The 15,947-nt window shown below is 40.1% G+C and overlaps 2 protein-coding genes across 2 annotated transcripts; one reads left to right on the top strand and one right to left on the bottom strand.

Annotated features, from left to right (window-relative positions):
- Positions 1-9,454: 9,454 nt before the first annotated feature.
- On the top strand, positions 9,455-14,620 carry LOC111884653 (uncharacterized). The gene is made up of 9 exons (XM_023880984.2): positions 9,455-9,905; positions 10,154-10,313; positions 10,441-10,502; positions 10,619-10,778; positions 10,902-11,022; positions 11,131-11,212; positions 14,011-14,102; positions 14,174-14,252; positions 14,348-14,620. Exons 1-9 carry the CDS (start codon positions 9,630-9,632, stop codon positions 14,480-14,482), a joined length of 1,167 nt encoding a protein of 388 aa, XP_023736752.1. The 5' UTR covers positions 9,455-9,629; the 3' UTR covers positions 14,483-14,620.
- Positions 14,480-15,676, bottom strand: LOC111884735 (oil body-associated protein 1A). The gene is made up of 3 exons (XM_023881080.3): positions 15,434-15,676; positions 14,953-15,356; positions 14,480-14,876 (listed from the first exon to the last, which is right to left on the bottom strand). The coding sequence occupies exons 1-3, from the start codon at positions 15,568-15,570 to the stop codon at positions 14,686-14,688; spliced, it is 732 nt and encodes a 243-aa protein (XP_023736848.1). The 5' UTR covers positions 15,571-15,676; the 3' UTR covers positions 14,480-14,685.
- Positions 15,677-15,947: the final 271 nt, after the last annotated feature.

Genomic DNA, 15,947 nt, shown 5'->3' with positions numbered 1-15,947 from the left:
ATCTGATGATAACACGAACGCAAATCAATCTTGGAGAACCAAGATGCTCCCTGAAGTTGGTCAAAGAGGTCATCAATCCTCGGAAGCGGGTAACGGTTCTTCACCGTTACCTTGTTCAGCTCTCGATAATCTATACACATCCGATGCGACCCATCCTTCTTCTTTACAAACAGAATTGGGGCTCCCCAGGGTGAACTGCTCGGACGAATAAATACCTTGTCTAGCAGCTCCTGCAGCTGCGTAGACAACTCCTGCATCTCGGGAGGAGCCAACCGATACGGCGCCTTGGCTATCGGAGCCGCGCCAGGAACAAGGTCAATCCTGAACTCCACCTGTCGCTCCGGAGGTATCCTAGGAAGCTCCTCTGGGAAAACATCTGCAAAGTCTCGGACCACCGGAACCTCGCTCACTGTCGCCTTACCCGCCTCCCGGGTATCCATCACATACGCGACATATCCTGCGCATCCCTGCTGAAGGTAGCGCCTAGCCCTCGCAGCTGAACATACAGTGGGTCCACACTGAGGCCTCTCTCCATGAATCACTAGCTCTCCCCCGCTTGGGGTCCTGACCCGCACTAGCTGTTGCGCGCAATCTATCACCGCCCCCATTAGGGCTCAGCCAATCCATGCCTATAATCACCTTGTTCCCACGCAACGGAATGGGAACCAAATCTACCAAGTAGCGCTCCTCAAACAAACACAGCACGCAATCTCGAAATACCATCGATGCTCGCACCGATCGATCGTCAGCAATCTCCACCTCCAAAGGGCAATCTAACTCGCCCGATGACTCATGAAACTTCTTGCTAAGCGCAAGGGAAACGAATGATCGGGATGCACCCGAATCAAATAACACCTGAACTGGGAGGCCGTTCACATGGAACGATCCTAATACATATATATACATACATGGCACATATCAATAACATAACATCGTAAAAATAAGATAGAGGGAAAGAATCATACCCGTCACCACATCGGGTGCGGCGCGTGCCTCCTCGATAGTCAGCTGAAATGCCCGGCTCCTCACCACTGGAGCCTCTGCCTTGCCCTGCCGACCATCCGTGATCCGCAGGGTCGCTGGAGCTGGCGCCTTTACTGGCGCTGCAACTGTCAACTGGGGGCAATTGGCCTTCTTGTGGCCCCTCTGGTTGCAGTGAAAACACAACAACTCTGATATCTGAATAGCTGAAACTGGAGTAGTACAATCCCTACTAAAGTGCCCTGCCTTGCCGCACTTGTAGCAGCCCACTGATCCCATCCTACATACCCCCACATGCGTCCTGCCACATTTCCCGCAGCGGCTCGGTCCTGACTGGCCTTTCGGCCTACCATCTGATCCCTTGGGCTTCTTCCCCGAAGCCCCTCCTGCCTGACCCTCTTCTAGTTTTTGTTTCCGGATGTGCTCCAAATCTATCTCCCTCTCCCTCGCCCTGGCAATCATGGAGTCCAGGGTAGGGCAAGCCGAAAAGCTAACATGTTCCCGGATGTCAGCTCGTAGCATATCATGGTAACGAGTCCTCTTCATGTCCTCGTCACCAGCATACTGGGGCACCAATAAAGCCCTCTCCCGGAACTTGGTGGTGATCTCCGCCACAGTCTCCGTCGTCTGCCTCATGTCTAGAAACTCCCTGGCCAGCTGCTGAAGCTCGACAGCCGGTGCAAACTCTGCCCTGAACCTGGTCACAAAGTCCGACCAGGTCATCGCCTCGATAGCTGAGGCTCCCAACGAGTCACCCACTGACTCCCACCAATCCCGGGCTCGGTCCCGTAAACATCATGCTGCATACCTCACCTTCGACCCCTCGGGGCAGAAGTTAGTCAACTGGGCAGACTCGATGTCTGCAATCCATCTCCTGGCAGCAATGGGGTCTTTCACCCCATGGAAATCCGGCGCACCACTGCCCCTAAAGTCCTTGAAGGACAGCGTGCGAGATCCTGACTGGCTAGATGCCATATCGCTCCTGAATGCCCGTAGGCGATCCTCCATCAACTCCATGATCCCTTCCTTGATCGACCCAAAGAGAATGGGGGTCGACTCAAGGATGCCCCTGGTGATCTCTGACGCGATGAACATGCGTAGTCCCTCATCAATCGGCTCGGAACCTGATCCCGAACCTGACCCCTCTCCTGTACCGCCATCTACTGGCCTCGATCGAAGTACCACCATTCTGGGATACATCACAACATTCATTAGTGATACTGATACTTCCTGGGGGATCACAACTACTTACAAGTTCCCTGGTCTTATCTTGGCCTTCTTTGGTTCGGGTACGGATCCTCTGCTTTCAGTAGTACGGGCCCATACTACCTTCCACATCTATCTGTACCTTCTTCAAGGAATGCCTCGACTCCACCAGATCCCCTTTCACTATTGCTGATCACTGCTATACTCATCCTAGGCTTGCCCTAGGGAAATCTCTAATTCTACTCTAACCAGTCATCAGCTGCTGCAGGCCTCCTTGTAATGCCAATTAGCCATTACCCGAATACCATCACATGTGACGAGGCTCAGATAATCCTTCGAGTGCCCGAATCGTCCCTACAACGGTTGGACTCAAACAAGAGCTGCGCAGTAGGATCAAATTCGGCACTCTAAGATTATTCAATCCTGATTACATGTGACGTGACGCATTCGCCTAATGGCTAACTCCCATTATTCAGAGTCCCACGTAGCACGAAGCAAGCAACATTCAGACAAGGGTAACAATCTCAATTAACTCTATCCACTTTCAGGAACTGAGCTAGCATAAAGTGCTAAGCTCATACTACCAGGCATAACCTAATCAGGCTATCCTACTTACTGTCTACTCAATAACTAACATGCAATTTCTCATACAACTGAAACACAAATAGCAGGCACATAAGGCATCACTCCTAGATCCTTAGTCCTATTCTAGCATGCTGTTCTATGAAAGCTGATAAACACAACATAAACTTGTATGGGTACTTTGGGGAATACTTACTTGAGCTCGGCCGGTCGCCCACATCACACACTTTGTTCTTTCTCAAAACTCTTTTCTCAGTTTTAGAAAACATTTTCTTTTAGAAAATCTTTTAATCCCTCGATTTGAGTTCAGACACTCCCGAAGGTGTGTCCGAATCCCTCAAACCAGGGCTCTGATACCAACTTGTAACGACCCAATTTTCACATCCAAAAATTTTTGTTAAAAAAAACGTTACTTTAGAAAATATTAATAACTAAAAACATCGTTTGATCAACCATAACATAAAGTGAACCATGTCTGAAAACCAAACATACAACTAATCAGAATATCAGAGTATCGATCCCAGTGAAGCTCGTAAATGCGGAAACCGAAGTGTGTGTGTGTGTGTGACATGCTGCTACCGCGCCGACTCCTTTCCCCTAGCTGAGGAGGTACCTGAAACCAAAACTGAAACTGTAAGCACAAAGCTTAGTGAGTTCCCCCATAATACCCCATACCATGCATACATATAACAACCAAAGTTCGGCTAGGAGTTACGGGCCTTGCCCACACTCGGGAAGATACGGGCTCTGCCCACACTTCGCTAGCCGGGAGATACGGGCCTCGCCCACACTTGTGAAGATACGGGCCCTGCCCACACTTCGCTATCTGGGAGATACGGGCCTAGCCCACACTCCAACCTCGGAGAGATACGGGCCCAGCCCACACTCAACCGCTAACCCATAACATACAAGTATCACGCAGACAACAAGTATAAGCAACTCTATCACATTAACATATATATCATACTTGACTAAACCCAGAGATACGGGCTCGGCCCACACTCTAGTACTAGCATCTCGTCTACGCGGGTCGGCCTTGATGCCTTAGACCCGTTCCTACTGAAAAGGAAACTCACCTCGAAAAAGCTGCTGGTCTGTGTGGGAATTGATCACCTACTACTGCTGCTGCTGCTCCGGAAACCCTCCGGCTGCAATTCCCACAATATATTCAATCAAAACATTGCTAACTGACCCTTGGGTAAAATGACCATTTTACCTCTGACCTTGTCCTAAGTCAAAGTCAGAGTCAACTTCCAGTTGACCCGACTCGCCGAGTTGGCTTTCCAACTCGCCGAGTCCCTACTCAAGCGTCTGCCCTGAATTCCGATCCTACCCGTCGAGTTAGGCGACGACTCGACGGGTTCGCCTTCTTAACCAATATTCAAGTCCTTCATCCTACTCGCCGAGTTGTATGAACAACTCGTCGAGTTCATCTTCATCCGATGAACACTCATGCTAAGACTCGCCGAGTTGTATGAACAACTCGTTGAGTCCATATTCATTCGAAGAACACTTATGTTGCGACTCGCCAAGTTGTATGAACAACTCGCCGAGTCTGTTCTTGATCTAAGGAGATTGCCTTGAACTCGCCGAGTCAGGGCATTGACTCGCCGAGTACCTCCATAGATGGGTTAAGCTTCCGACTCACTGAGTCACACCCCGTGACTCACGGCTCACTCGACATTACGAAAAGGGGACAAACTCGGAGACTCGCGAACAGACTCGCCGAGTCATATGAACAACTCGCCGAGTCGTTGCCATGCACCTACTAAATACACGGATTTGCTCGATTCCAGTCCATGCCATTCATAGATCTGGACTTCTAGGACACGAATCACACGTAAAGTTTCCAACTTTACGTGTGGTTATTCACCAATATGGATTTTAGGGCTCAAAATGTCTCAAAAGGGTAGATCTAGGGCTAACAAGCAACATGGGGCCATAAAGCTAACAGATCTGAGCTCCTGGAGCTCAATCTTGCCTAGATCCAGAGGCCAAACATCTTATTACGACATATAATGCACATACAAGCTTGGGGATTTGACCAAGAAAGACCCAAATGAAGTATTAAGCATAGAATCATGGGGAAAACGGGTTATACCTTTAAGGAACTGTTGGAAGAACACAATAATGCCTGGATGGCTTCCCTTCTTCTGGATCTACTTCCTTCCTCCTTCAAAACCTTCAAACACACACACAATAGCCTCAAACTCTCAAGGAATGGCTTAGAACGAGGGATACAGGGCTCTAAGGGTGAATGGGGGCTGGCTTGGGGCAGTTAAGTCGTTTAAATAGGGTGCAAACCCCTGAAACTTAGGGTTTCATCCAACAGCTGTGACTCGCCGAGTCCAGGATATGGACTCGCCGAGTCGCTAACTTAAACTTGTCCCGGGTCCCGTGTCCACTCGGCAAGTCGGACCTATGACTCGCCGAGTCCAAGGCTAAAAGAATGGAAATACTCAATTAAGATTTACGTACTAGGAACCGGGTGCTACATCATAGGAGTGTTATGGTACATAAAACCCATCACTTGGAGCTTGGAAGCAACTTGGATTTGAGAATATCTCCTTGCTAGCAACCTTCAGGGGGTAGAAAGTCCATAACTTGATCACCCTATCTTGTAAATCTATCCATTTCTTCATTTAGGGCACTTTTGGTCCCCAAATATGATGATTCTTGAGCATGATGTGCTCTTAACCAAATAAGTCGTCCTTTCAGACCTTATGAGGGATCTTCAGCCATAAATATGTACTCTTGATGCTTAGTTGTTCTCCTTGCATGCTCTAGAAGGTCTTGTGGCATTAGGATGTTGAGATTTTGTGAATTAAGCACTTAATGGACATGCAAAGTCATAAAGTTGGAAACTTTATGACTCTTAGTGGTAGTTTAGCCTTGGATCTGATGTTTGGATGTGATTGCTTAATGCATTAAGATATTTTTTGAGAAAAAGGAGGTTCTGAGCGTACGTTGTGCATACCTTAGTGTATGCCGCATGTACGTGGTCAATCTCCCGACTCTGGTCAAAGCTCGAGTACGACCAACGTAGGAGCTGAGTACACCCTACGTACTCGGTTGAGTGAACCAAGTTGACTCCTTGACCCGTAGACATTGAATTCGACTTAGACCAGGTTTGACCAAGTTTGACTTAAGGGTATTTTGGGTTTTTGAGTTATAGTTGAGTCTTAGTCTCTATCTGTTGAATAGGTGATAAGTAGAGTCGACATTCAGAGCAGTGTGTTGTTCAACTATTGTCAAACTGTGAGGTGAGCTTTCTTCACTATACCCGTGGGTCGAAGGCACCAAGGTCAGCCCATTAGATTATTTACCTTTTTCAGTATGGTGATATGAGAGTTTTAGCTGTTCATTAGATTTTTATGATTATCTGTGTTGTTGGCTCTGTGTTTGTGTTTGTTTGTTGCATATGTTGACATATTGTGTTAGGTTGAGGCGGTCCTGCTTTGTGTTGTAGGCCAAGACACTCGTGAACGACCGGATAGGTTGTAGGCCATACGAGGTTGTCCAGTCAGTATGGCGGACCAAAGAGCGGACATGATAGACTGTAGGACTTGCGAGGTGGTCCAATCAGGTCGACTGCTCATAGAGCGATCCAGATAGGCTTTAGGCCCTGCGAGGCGGTCCAGTCAGGCTAGTTACTTATATTTGCATGCTTGCTTATTATGTGGTGTATTGGTACTTTAGGGGAAACTCACTAAGCTTTGGCTTACAGTTTTAGTTTATCTGTTTATAGTTTCAGGTACTTCCGCGGATCGTGGGAAGGCAAAGGCGTGATTGTACACAACTTCCTGTTTTGTTACCGGATCTTGGGGAAAAACTTTGATTTATATAGCAATTTTGAAACAATGACTATTTTTGTAAACAATGATGATGAATAGCTGATTTATGAAAATTTTAAATTATTGCGATTTTTAGGAGTGGTACAAGTTGGTATCAGATCCTTGGTTTGAGAGAACTAGATGAGCATTCATGTGAATCCATACTCAAACCAGGGAACTGTAAAAGTCTTTAAACTGGTTTTCAAAAATTGTTTTCAAAAGTGACCAAGGAAGGATGTGATATGTACAATCAGGCGAAGCAAGAAAGTATACCCCAAGTTACCAACACTGTTATTTGATATTATAATTATGTTAAAACAACATGCTAGTGATAGGTTAGCGATCTTTAGGAATTTCATGATAGAATTGTCTGATATATATGATGCCTATTTGCCTAGGGATATTTCTTGTATGAGATTTACATCATTACTGTAGTTTCTTAGTGTGTGCATCATAGTTATACATAACTACGATTCTATAGCCTAAGATGTTTAGTTTGGACTTATTTTATGTTTCTTGTTTGGTTGTAGGCTTAGGTTAGGATCAAGTATTTGACTATTTATGGGATCCAATGTTTTGTATGCTTAGCATACACAAGTGCTGCAGGGTTGGTGGAAGTTTCGTGGATGAGTTATGTGAGAGTAGCCGGCCAGTTGAGGAATGTCTAGCCTTTCTCTAAAAAGTGAGAATAGGAAGTATGTATATTCTAGTGTGTGCTATTATTATTTTTGTGATGATCTCTGAGACGAATACGGGTAGGTGCGGAAGGTAGTATGGGCCCGTACTACTAGAAGCACAGGACCCGTACGCGTAACAGGGAAGTCATAACCCCTAGGGTTTTATTAATTGTAAAAGCTCCTATGGTGTGAAATGTATCTCAACTGATATTTTTTTGGTTTGTTTTCAGTATGGTGATGACGAGGATATTCGATTTGGTAGCTGGATCAATTGGCCAAGATAGGCCGTGGTTGACGGAGGAGGAGATCGGGACTTTGATCTCTACTGAGGTTGTGACTGTCATCTAGGGACAGATACCAGAGTAGTTTGGGTCTATCAAGACCGCCCTAATGGAGTACTTCGATGACTAGTACGCTGCACTTACTGAGGCTATGGTTGTTGCAGCGACTACGACCACTGGGGTTCGTGGAGAGCAAGCCTTCCAGTACCGGGACATCGACAATACGAAGCCCCAGTGTTTGATGGAGCTCAGGATATGATCATTGCCATGAGGTGGTTGTCCGATGTTGAGGGATGTTTCTTTACTTGTTCCTGTCCAGCTAACCAGAAGGTCAACTGCGCCCTGAACCTTCTCAGGTTGGAGGCGAAGGATTGGTGGAGGTTAGCTGCTCTGGAGCAGAGGGTTGCTATTTCATAGGAGCAGTTCTATGAGATGTTCCGCACGAGATATGTTCCATTGGTTGAGAGAGAGGTTCACACAAAAGTATCTAGACTTGAGGCAGGGGACTGAGTCGGTGACAGAGATCACCAAGATGTTCACTGTGAGAGCACTGTTTTTCCCTGACTTTGTTGCATCTGAGCAAGCTCAGATGACCCTGGTACTTGAGCATGCTCAAGACAGAAATCCACCTTCTCTTTTTTCTATTTAATTCTCTTACTTTGTATGTTCATTCATGCTTCAATTTAATTTTTCTACACCAAACAGCCCTTATTGTTATTAATGTTTTTTTATTTAATAATCTATCGATTTTTAATATTTTTTTTGAAAGATATTTTATGGATACAAATATCTACTATGGTAACTATGGGTGACAATCGTGTCGGGCAGGGGTTGACGGGTCAGAATGCATCAACCAGTTTAATTATTTGTGTTGCGGGTTTACAGGTTAAAAACATTGACCCAAACACGACTCGTCAAACTTGTTTAATTATACGAGTTTGTAGGTTCGTGGGTCAGATTCAGGTTCATGGGCTAGAGGATTGGTGGATTGACCAATGAACACATATATTATTTGCGTAATAGTGATGATTGATTGATTTAGAGCACACAGTACGCATAGGATGATAAGCATAGCCCAATAACTTAAATTTAATATATTAGACGGTGGACTACCAAATGGCGAACTACCTCCGGGGAGCTTGCTTTAAACACTAATACCCTTTGAAAAAATAGCACGGGTTGGCGAGTTAACCCGTGAACCCAATTACTAAGCCAAACACGACCCGTTTATCTGACTGGTTGGCGAGTCAGAAATCTCAACCTAAATTTGTTTATTTTTTTGTCGGGTTCGTGTCGTATCCAAAATTGTCACCCTATAATGGTAAGTTCTATTATTGTTTGTGTGTGTGTTTTCCTAATAAGTACACATATTATTGGAATTTTGAATCATTTGGTTTCGTACTAGTACCAAAAACTCAGGTTCAATGGGCGTGTTCGGCAAAATTAGCTTGTAACGGGTAGCGGGTAGGTTGTAGCTTGTAGCGTTTTGTTAAACGCTACATGAAGTAGCATTTGGATTTGGAGCGTATTGTTTAAACTAAATGCTAAAAGCTTATAGTGTCAAACGAGACTTTCTGTTCAAAACGGAGAGTTTTATCAAACGCTAAAAGGTAGAAGCTCTCAAACGCTCTGTGCCGAAGACGTCTAGTATATCTTAGTTGAGTTTGGTATCCGGTTTTGTTTTTCACTCAATTCGGTATTCTATATATTTGAATCGATAGAGTTAGTACCATGCTAATAACAATGAAACGTTAAGAAATATGGATCAAAATTACAAAAGAAAAACTTAAAAGAGGAACTAAAAATGTAATTTAGTGTTATATAATTTTAGTAGATTTAAGATTTAAAATACAGTTGAGTTGATAATTTAGGGATGTGGATTCGTGGTGTAAGAAATATAGGAGCAAATGGGAGAAACGACAACATGTGGGCATGAACAAGACACGACGACACACAGACTAATCCAATCTTCTCATCTTCCGATCGTTATGTTATCCATGGAGGAAGTCGCATTGCTTCTCTAGTTCTCTTCATATCCTAAACCTTCTTCATCTCTCCGCCACCGGAAAATGCAATTCTCCGCCGCAATAGGATCGCCATATTCCTCCGTCTCTCGTATAGCTTTTCTCTCTCACTTACTCGCCACCGATGTTTCTGCTACGAAAACACCACCGCTAACTTGGAACTATTCCACCACCAATTTCTTCATTTGTCGAAGCTCTTTAACCCCCAAAAAACCCTCACCTTCGATTCCAGCCCCCAAGGTTTCCACCTCCGACGACACCTCGAAAACTCAGCTCCTGGATCTTATTGACGAAGACGACGACGTCGTTCGCCAAGCTCGGGTGTGCTTTTATTCTCTTTCTACTTCAATTTTTCTGTTAGTGTACTGTTTCCACCATTTGACCCAATATCACTTAACACATTATACATAACTGACTTAATTGTGATTCACAAAGCTAATTTCAGAAACTAGATAATCAATCCCAGCAATGTATCCCTAATGATCGATATATGAACATGAAGAAGAAACATTATTGTGTTCATTGGTTCTCAATTTTGTATCTAAAACTTTGTTTCTGCAAAGAAGTAGAGATCTGCTGATTGGAAAGCAGCAAGAGCTCATTATGAGAACGGAATTGTATATCAAGGCAGAATTGAGGGATCCAATGGAGGTGGTTTACTAATTCGATTTTATTCTCTTGTTGGATTTCTTCCATATCCACAATTGAGCCCATCTCACTATTGTAAAGGTATGTTTTTTCAACCCCATAACTTATCGTAATTTGAATTCAAAATCAGAAGATTTTTTTGACATTGAATTCTTGTAATTACTCATCATCTCACCTCTAATTATGTTGTTCATTGTAAATCATGTAGAACCAGAAAAGTCCATCCAAGAGATTGCAAAAACACTAACGGGTACTCTTATTTCCGTTAAGGTACTTTTCTACTTATAATTGAAAACTAAGTTTCTTGGGTTTCTAAACCTTAAATTCTACAAAATAAATAAATAAATAAACCCGACAATCACACCAGTGTACTAAATGCATGTTAGGTGATTCATGCGGAAGAGGAGAAAAGAAAACTTATATTCTCCGAAAAAGAAGCTACGTGGTCAAAGTATTCAAATAGTGTAAAAGTTGGAAATGTTTATGATGCAAGAGTTGGATCGGTTGAAGACTATGGTGCCTTTGCTCACTTGCGATTTCCTGATGGTAAGTTGGTAACTAAGAAGTTAGTTTTGTAGATATGTAAAAAATATAAGGACATTTCAGTCATTTTGCTTCCAGAGGAATTTTTATAAAAAATTGTAAAACACGTTTATTGTTGTGTCGTAGGTTGTTATCATCTTACTGGACTTGTACATGTTTCGGAGGTGTCGTGGGATTTGGTTCAGGATGTGAGAGATATCTTGAATGAGGGCGATTTAGTCAAGGTCAAAGTCATTGGTGTCGATAGGTGAATTTTTTTTGGGTGCTATTTTGTTTTAATTTTCTGGATATAATAAAATTTGGGGAATGGAACGTTTTTGGAATTATTTTCTTTTAATTAGAGAGCATATTGCAGGAATAAATCAAGAATTACATTGTCAATAAAGCAACTGGAGGAAGATCCGCTGCTAGAAACTTTGGAGAAAGTCATCCCTCAGGTATAAAGGATAGAATGACTTAATAAATTATAAGGATACGATGACTTAATAAATTATACCAAAAAACCTAACTTAAATTATCTACCTATTTGTTCTTATTTTTGATCTCTTCGTCTCTTCTCATTTTAATATCAATGAATATTATTAAAATTAATAAATATCCTAAAAATTGTTTGTTGCAATATAAAGATGAAGAGAAATCAAATACTCTCCTATCTTTTTCTTTTTACTTATCTTCTATCCATTAAAATAATAGTGATAAATGTCATATTTTGATAAAATTAATTATATTTTAAGACATTTGTCATTATTTTATATGGATAGAAAGATACGTAGCAAGAAAAATAGGGGGATATTTATTTTTTCAAAGATAAATTAGTCGTTTGTGGAACTTATTCGGTCTCGAAAAAATCATGTCCGGTATATTGGACATTCCAATGGAACATGTAATCCAAGTTTAACTATGTTTACTAAATTGGCTAAACATAAAATGATAAAAGATAAAGAAGAAAGAAGAAAAATAAGGTGTCTAATTTTCTTAGCCAACCTATATATAACATTTATAAGCTAGTTTGTCTTTTAATTTTTTGTAATTTAATATTTGATAAAACAATTAAAATTGTTTATAAACTAATTTTAAAAAAACTAATTTAAATAGATTATTAATAATTTTACGATGTTTTTACCATAAAGTTTCTTAATACATCTCAATCTTTATATATACTAAGGTTTTCAAGATCGGGATCCTATATATGATTGTTTTTGAGTTTATAAGATTGGGATTGGAATCCTATGATCCCACAAAGAAACATATTTTAACTTATAAATTCAAAACATTAAAATATCTCCAATATTCATTTTTTCGTTTATAACCTATAAAAACTTCTAAACATTAGAAAAAAAAATAGACGGTAAACCGGTAAAGAGTAAAAATCATAAAATGGTAAATTTAATTGAACTTTTTTAATATTTTGATTTTTTTTTCTTTTTAAAAAAAATAAAGGAGGGTGAGATCGAATCTAAGGGTGTGCAAGAATTAATCAATCCAATTATAAACCGACGGATTGGATTGGATTGGATATCCAATTATATTTGGATTGGATCGGATGCGAAATTTGAAAATCCAATTTGATTAGATTGGTTATTGGATCATCCTAAAAATCTAATGGATAACCGAATATAACCGATCCAATTGGATATCTAGTTTTAGTTAAAATATCCAATATTATTGTCCAAATCCAATTAATGTTATTAATAATTCAATACAAATAAGGTGAAGATTTGAAGTTAATGTTACTTAGTTAGTCTTACTTAGCATAATTGTCTGCAATTTTATTTTTGTTATTATAGTTATAGTTGGATATTCAATAGAAAGATATTAGAATTAGTTTGATAATGGATGACCGATGGATTAAACCAATCAAAAATATACAATGGATTAAATCGATATAATCCAACATCCAATTGGATTGATTCATTTATTTATACTGAGTTGGAATGGATCGGTTGACAAAATCCAATGTCCAATACATTGGATTGTATCGGTTCCATCAAAATCCATAGAGTTGAACCGATGAACACCCTTAATCTGATCGGATCCGGATTCTATGATCCTACGATCTTACTTGCAATCCTACTTAGATACGATTCGTATGCGATCTGACTCATTTGTCATACCTACGATCGTAGGATCATACGATCAAAGATCGTGATTTTGACAACCTTAAATTACATACATGTTTTTTTATATGTTTTTTTATGTAGTTTTATTTTATATTTGTTAGCTTTTAAAACTATATTACTTTGTTCATCCAGACAAAAAATCTTCCAACATAACATAATTTTGTTATATTTTTCAATGAAAAATATGTCTATATATACTCTAATAGTTTGAAGTTTTTTTTTTTACCACATGTCACACTCAATCAATTTGTCAAATGTCATTTTGTGGTTATTTTGAATTAATTTCTTTTCCACATGTCATTTTATGGGTTTTTCTATTTTAATAAATTTAACATAATACTTTAATATAATAATTACAATAAATATAATAATAAATGAATATCAATTTCATTAATGGATTTATCTTCTTATTTTAAAATTTCTAAATTAAAGTTCATTAGTTTATTTTGTTTATTTATTTAAATTTAAAAGATAAAAAAATCAGTTTTAATAATTTATTTTTTTTCTTATTTTCTTATAAATTCAAAGTTCTTAACTAAGATCTTTATATTTAATTTTTTTTAATTAACTAATGTAATACATGTGTCTTACACCTAGTATATTATAATGTTTTTATTTATTTGCAGTTTATTTAATATTATAAAACAATATATATAATATATTAGATTTTTTATTGGACTTTCATTTTTATTTATTTATTTATCCTTTCTAAAGAAAAAACCTTTAGATTTTTTCGTTTGCCGTTTTTTTAAAGATTTACATTCGACAATCTTTTTGTTTGGACCAGTTTTTTTCTTCATTTTTCATGTTTATAATGTTCACAAACATTTTGTTTGGGCCAGTTAACATATTGTTGTATATAGTCCTACAATTTTTAAACATAAATTAATACATTAAAACTTGCAAAATGTTTGAACTTTTATGTTAAGGTTAAATTACTTAAATTAGTAACATATTGTTGTATATAATCCCAAAATTCCTAAATCTAAATTAATACATTAAAATTTGTAAAATGTTTGAACTTTGAACTTAATAATTAGGTTAAAGTTCAATTACTTAAACATCATGTATACGGATGAGAATAAATAATAACGACTCTAACGTATCATATGCAGGATAATTCAGGTGGTTCTCCTTCGGAAGACTATGTCATCGACCCACTTCCAGGTCTCGAAACAATTGTCGAAGAACTAAAACGAGAAGAAGGGTAATGATCATTCATATTCATATTCAATTAAACCATCTATCGTTTCTCACTTCTCTCATTTCCTCAAACAGCATAATCGACATAAAAATAACTCGTCAAGGATTCGAGAAACGAGTTGTATCACAGGATCTCCAACTTTGGCTATCAAATGTAATAAGTTTTGCTTTATATAATCATCAATTCATCGATCAAAATCCACTGTAATCAAGTTTCAAATCTCATCATCTTTCTTCAAACTGTTACAGGCACCCCCTAATGGAAATCAGTTCACACTCCTTGCTCGAGCAGGAAGACAAGTACAGGAAATACAACTCGTAACTTCACTCGATCAAGATGGGATCAAATTTGCATTACAGAGAGTTTTGGAGCGAGTTCCATGATTAATTTCTTCAAATTTCGTAATATACGTAAAGAGTTATTACAGAGATCCAGATCCTACTTATTGTACAGAAATCACATTAAACCTGCAACTATCGTCGTTTTTTTACTGATGTATGCTGTTCGTGTTCTTCCTTTCATAGCATCAGTTTCTTTATTATTCTAGAAAAAAAGAACATAACAAAAACATAAAAATGGAGCTTCTTCAAACGAAAACCCTAGGAATAGGTTCCAGAGTAGGGTGGCCGGAAGGCTTGCAATCGATCTCTCGTACAACAGTTTTGAGTCCGACTCCACCGGCGTTTGCTTTTGGGTGAATTCCTAGGGTTAAACCTTCCATATACGCTCTGTTTTCCCTTTCCTTTTGGAACGAAACACCATAGCGAGACTCCACTTCTGTAATAATAATCGATCGATAAGAGTTCTTACACAGGTGCTAAAAATGGCGGAAATCAGGAAATGTAAATTGTACCTTTAGCGAGATTAGGGTAGAGTTGGCCATCACGAGTTAGAGCCATCATAATCTGTGGGAGACCTAGGGGAAGCTGATCGCCTCTATCCACCTGCCAAAAGTGAATCGTCTTCCCGTAAGTTTTCGCCACCTTCTCCAGATCTTGCCGCTCAACCGGACCAGGGACGCCGGGAAGGAAAAGGACGCCGCTCTTCACCTCATACTCGTGGCTGTGCCACATCGGTTTTTCTGAATCCGGCAAGGTTAAGAACAGTTTTTCTGTTACGATGTATTCAACTCCGATTAACCGGGCGTCGGCGTCTGGACGATCGTAGATCAAGCACTGTCTCATTTCCTCGTTTTGATGGCCGCAGTAGTGGTGCGCTTCCACTTGTCGCGTCATGTCGTCGGCGTAAAAGTGAAATCTAATAAAAAATCAATAAAAGTTATTACTCCATTATTTGGATCACAATTGAATCTGTAATTTATGATTTAAACTTACGCGCAGAGGTGTTGGTGGATTTGTTTGGTTGGGCCAAACGATTGGATGGTGGAGGCGGCGGTGTCTACTAGGGAGGTGCCGACGTGGGTCTTTTCTCCGGGAATTTCAGTGTGGGGTGCTACGTTAATTGGATACATTTTCGATGTGATTGCTTTTATGAAAAGATCAGCGATGGCGATCTCCGGTGAGATTGATGGAGGGGGAAGGGTTCTTATTCTTAAAGCTCGGGGGGTGACTGGCTGAGTTGTGTAGTGTTACAGGTGGCAATGAAGGTGGACATAGGTGGCGGATTATGTTAACCACGTGGCAAGATGCATGCTTCTTTACCCCTTAAACGGTATAATATAAACGTTCTTTCGTTTGACTATTTCCTAGAATGGAAATGTTGTAGGAATGTGACGCGTGGAAACAACGGTTTCAAAGGGGATTCTAGAGAGTGGTAACATTTGTAGGATAGTGTCACATCAACTTTTTTTTTTTTTTTTTTTTCTTCCTGTTATATCATTTTTTTTTT

The sequence above is a fragment of the Lactuca sativa genome, chromosome 6, assembly GCF_002870075.4.
Source record: "Lactuca sativa cultivar Salinas chromosome 6, Lsat_Salinas_v11, whole genome shotgun sequence".
Taxonomy (NCBI): Eukaryota; Viridiplantae; Streptophyta; class Magnoliopsida; order Asterales; family Asteraceae; genus Lactuca; species Lactuca sativa.
This window is presented reverse-complemented; position numbering and strand designations above follow the sequence as displayed.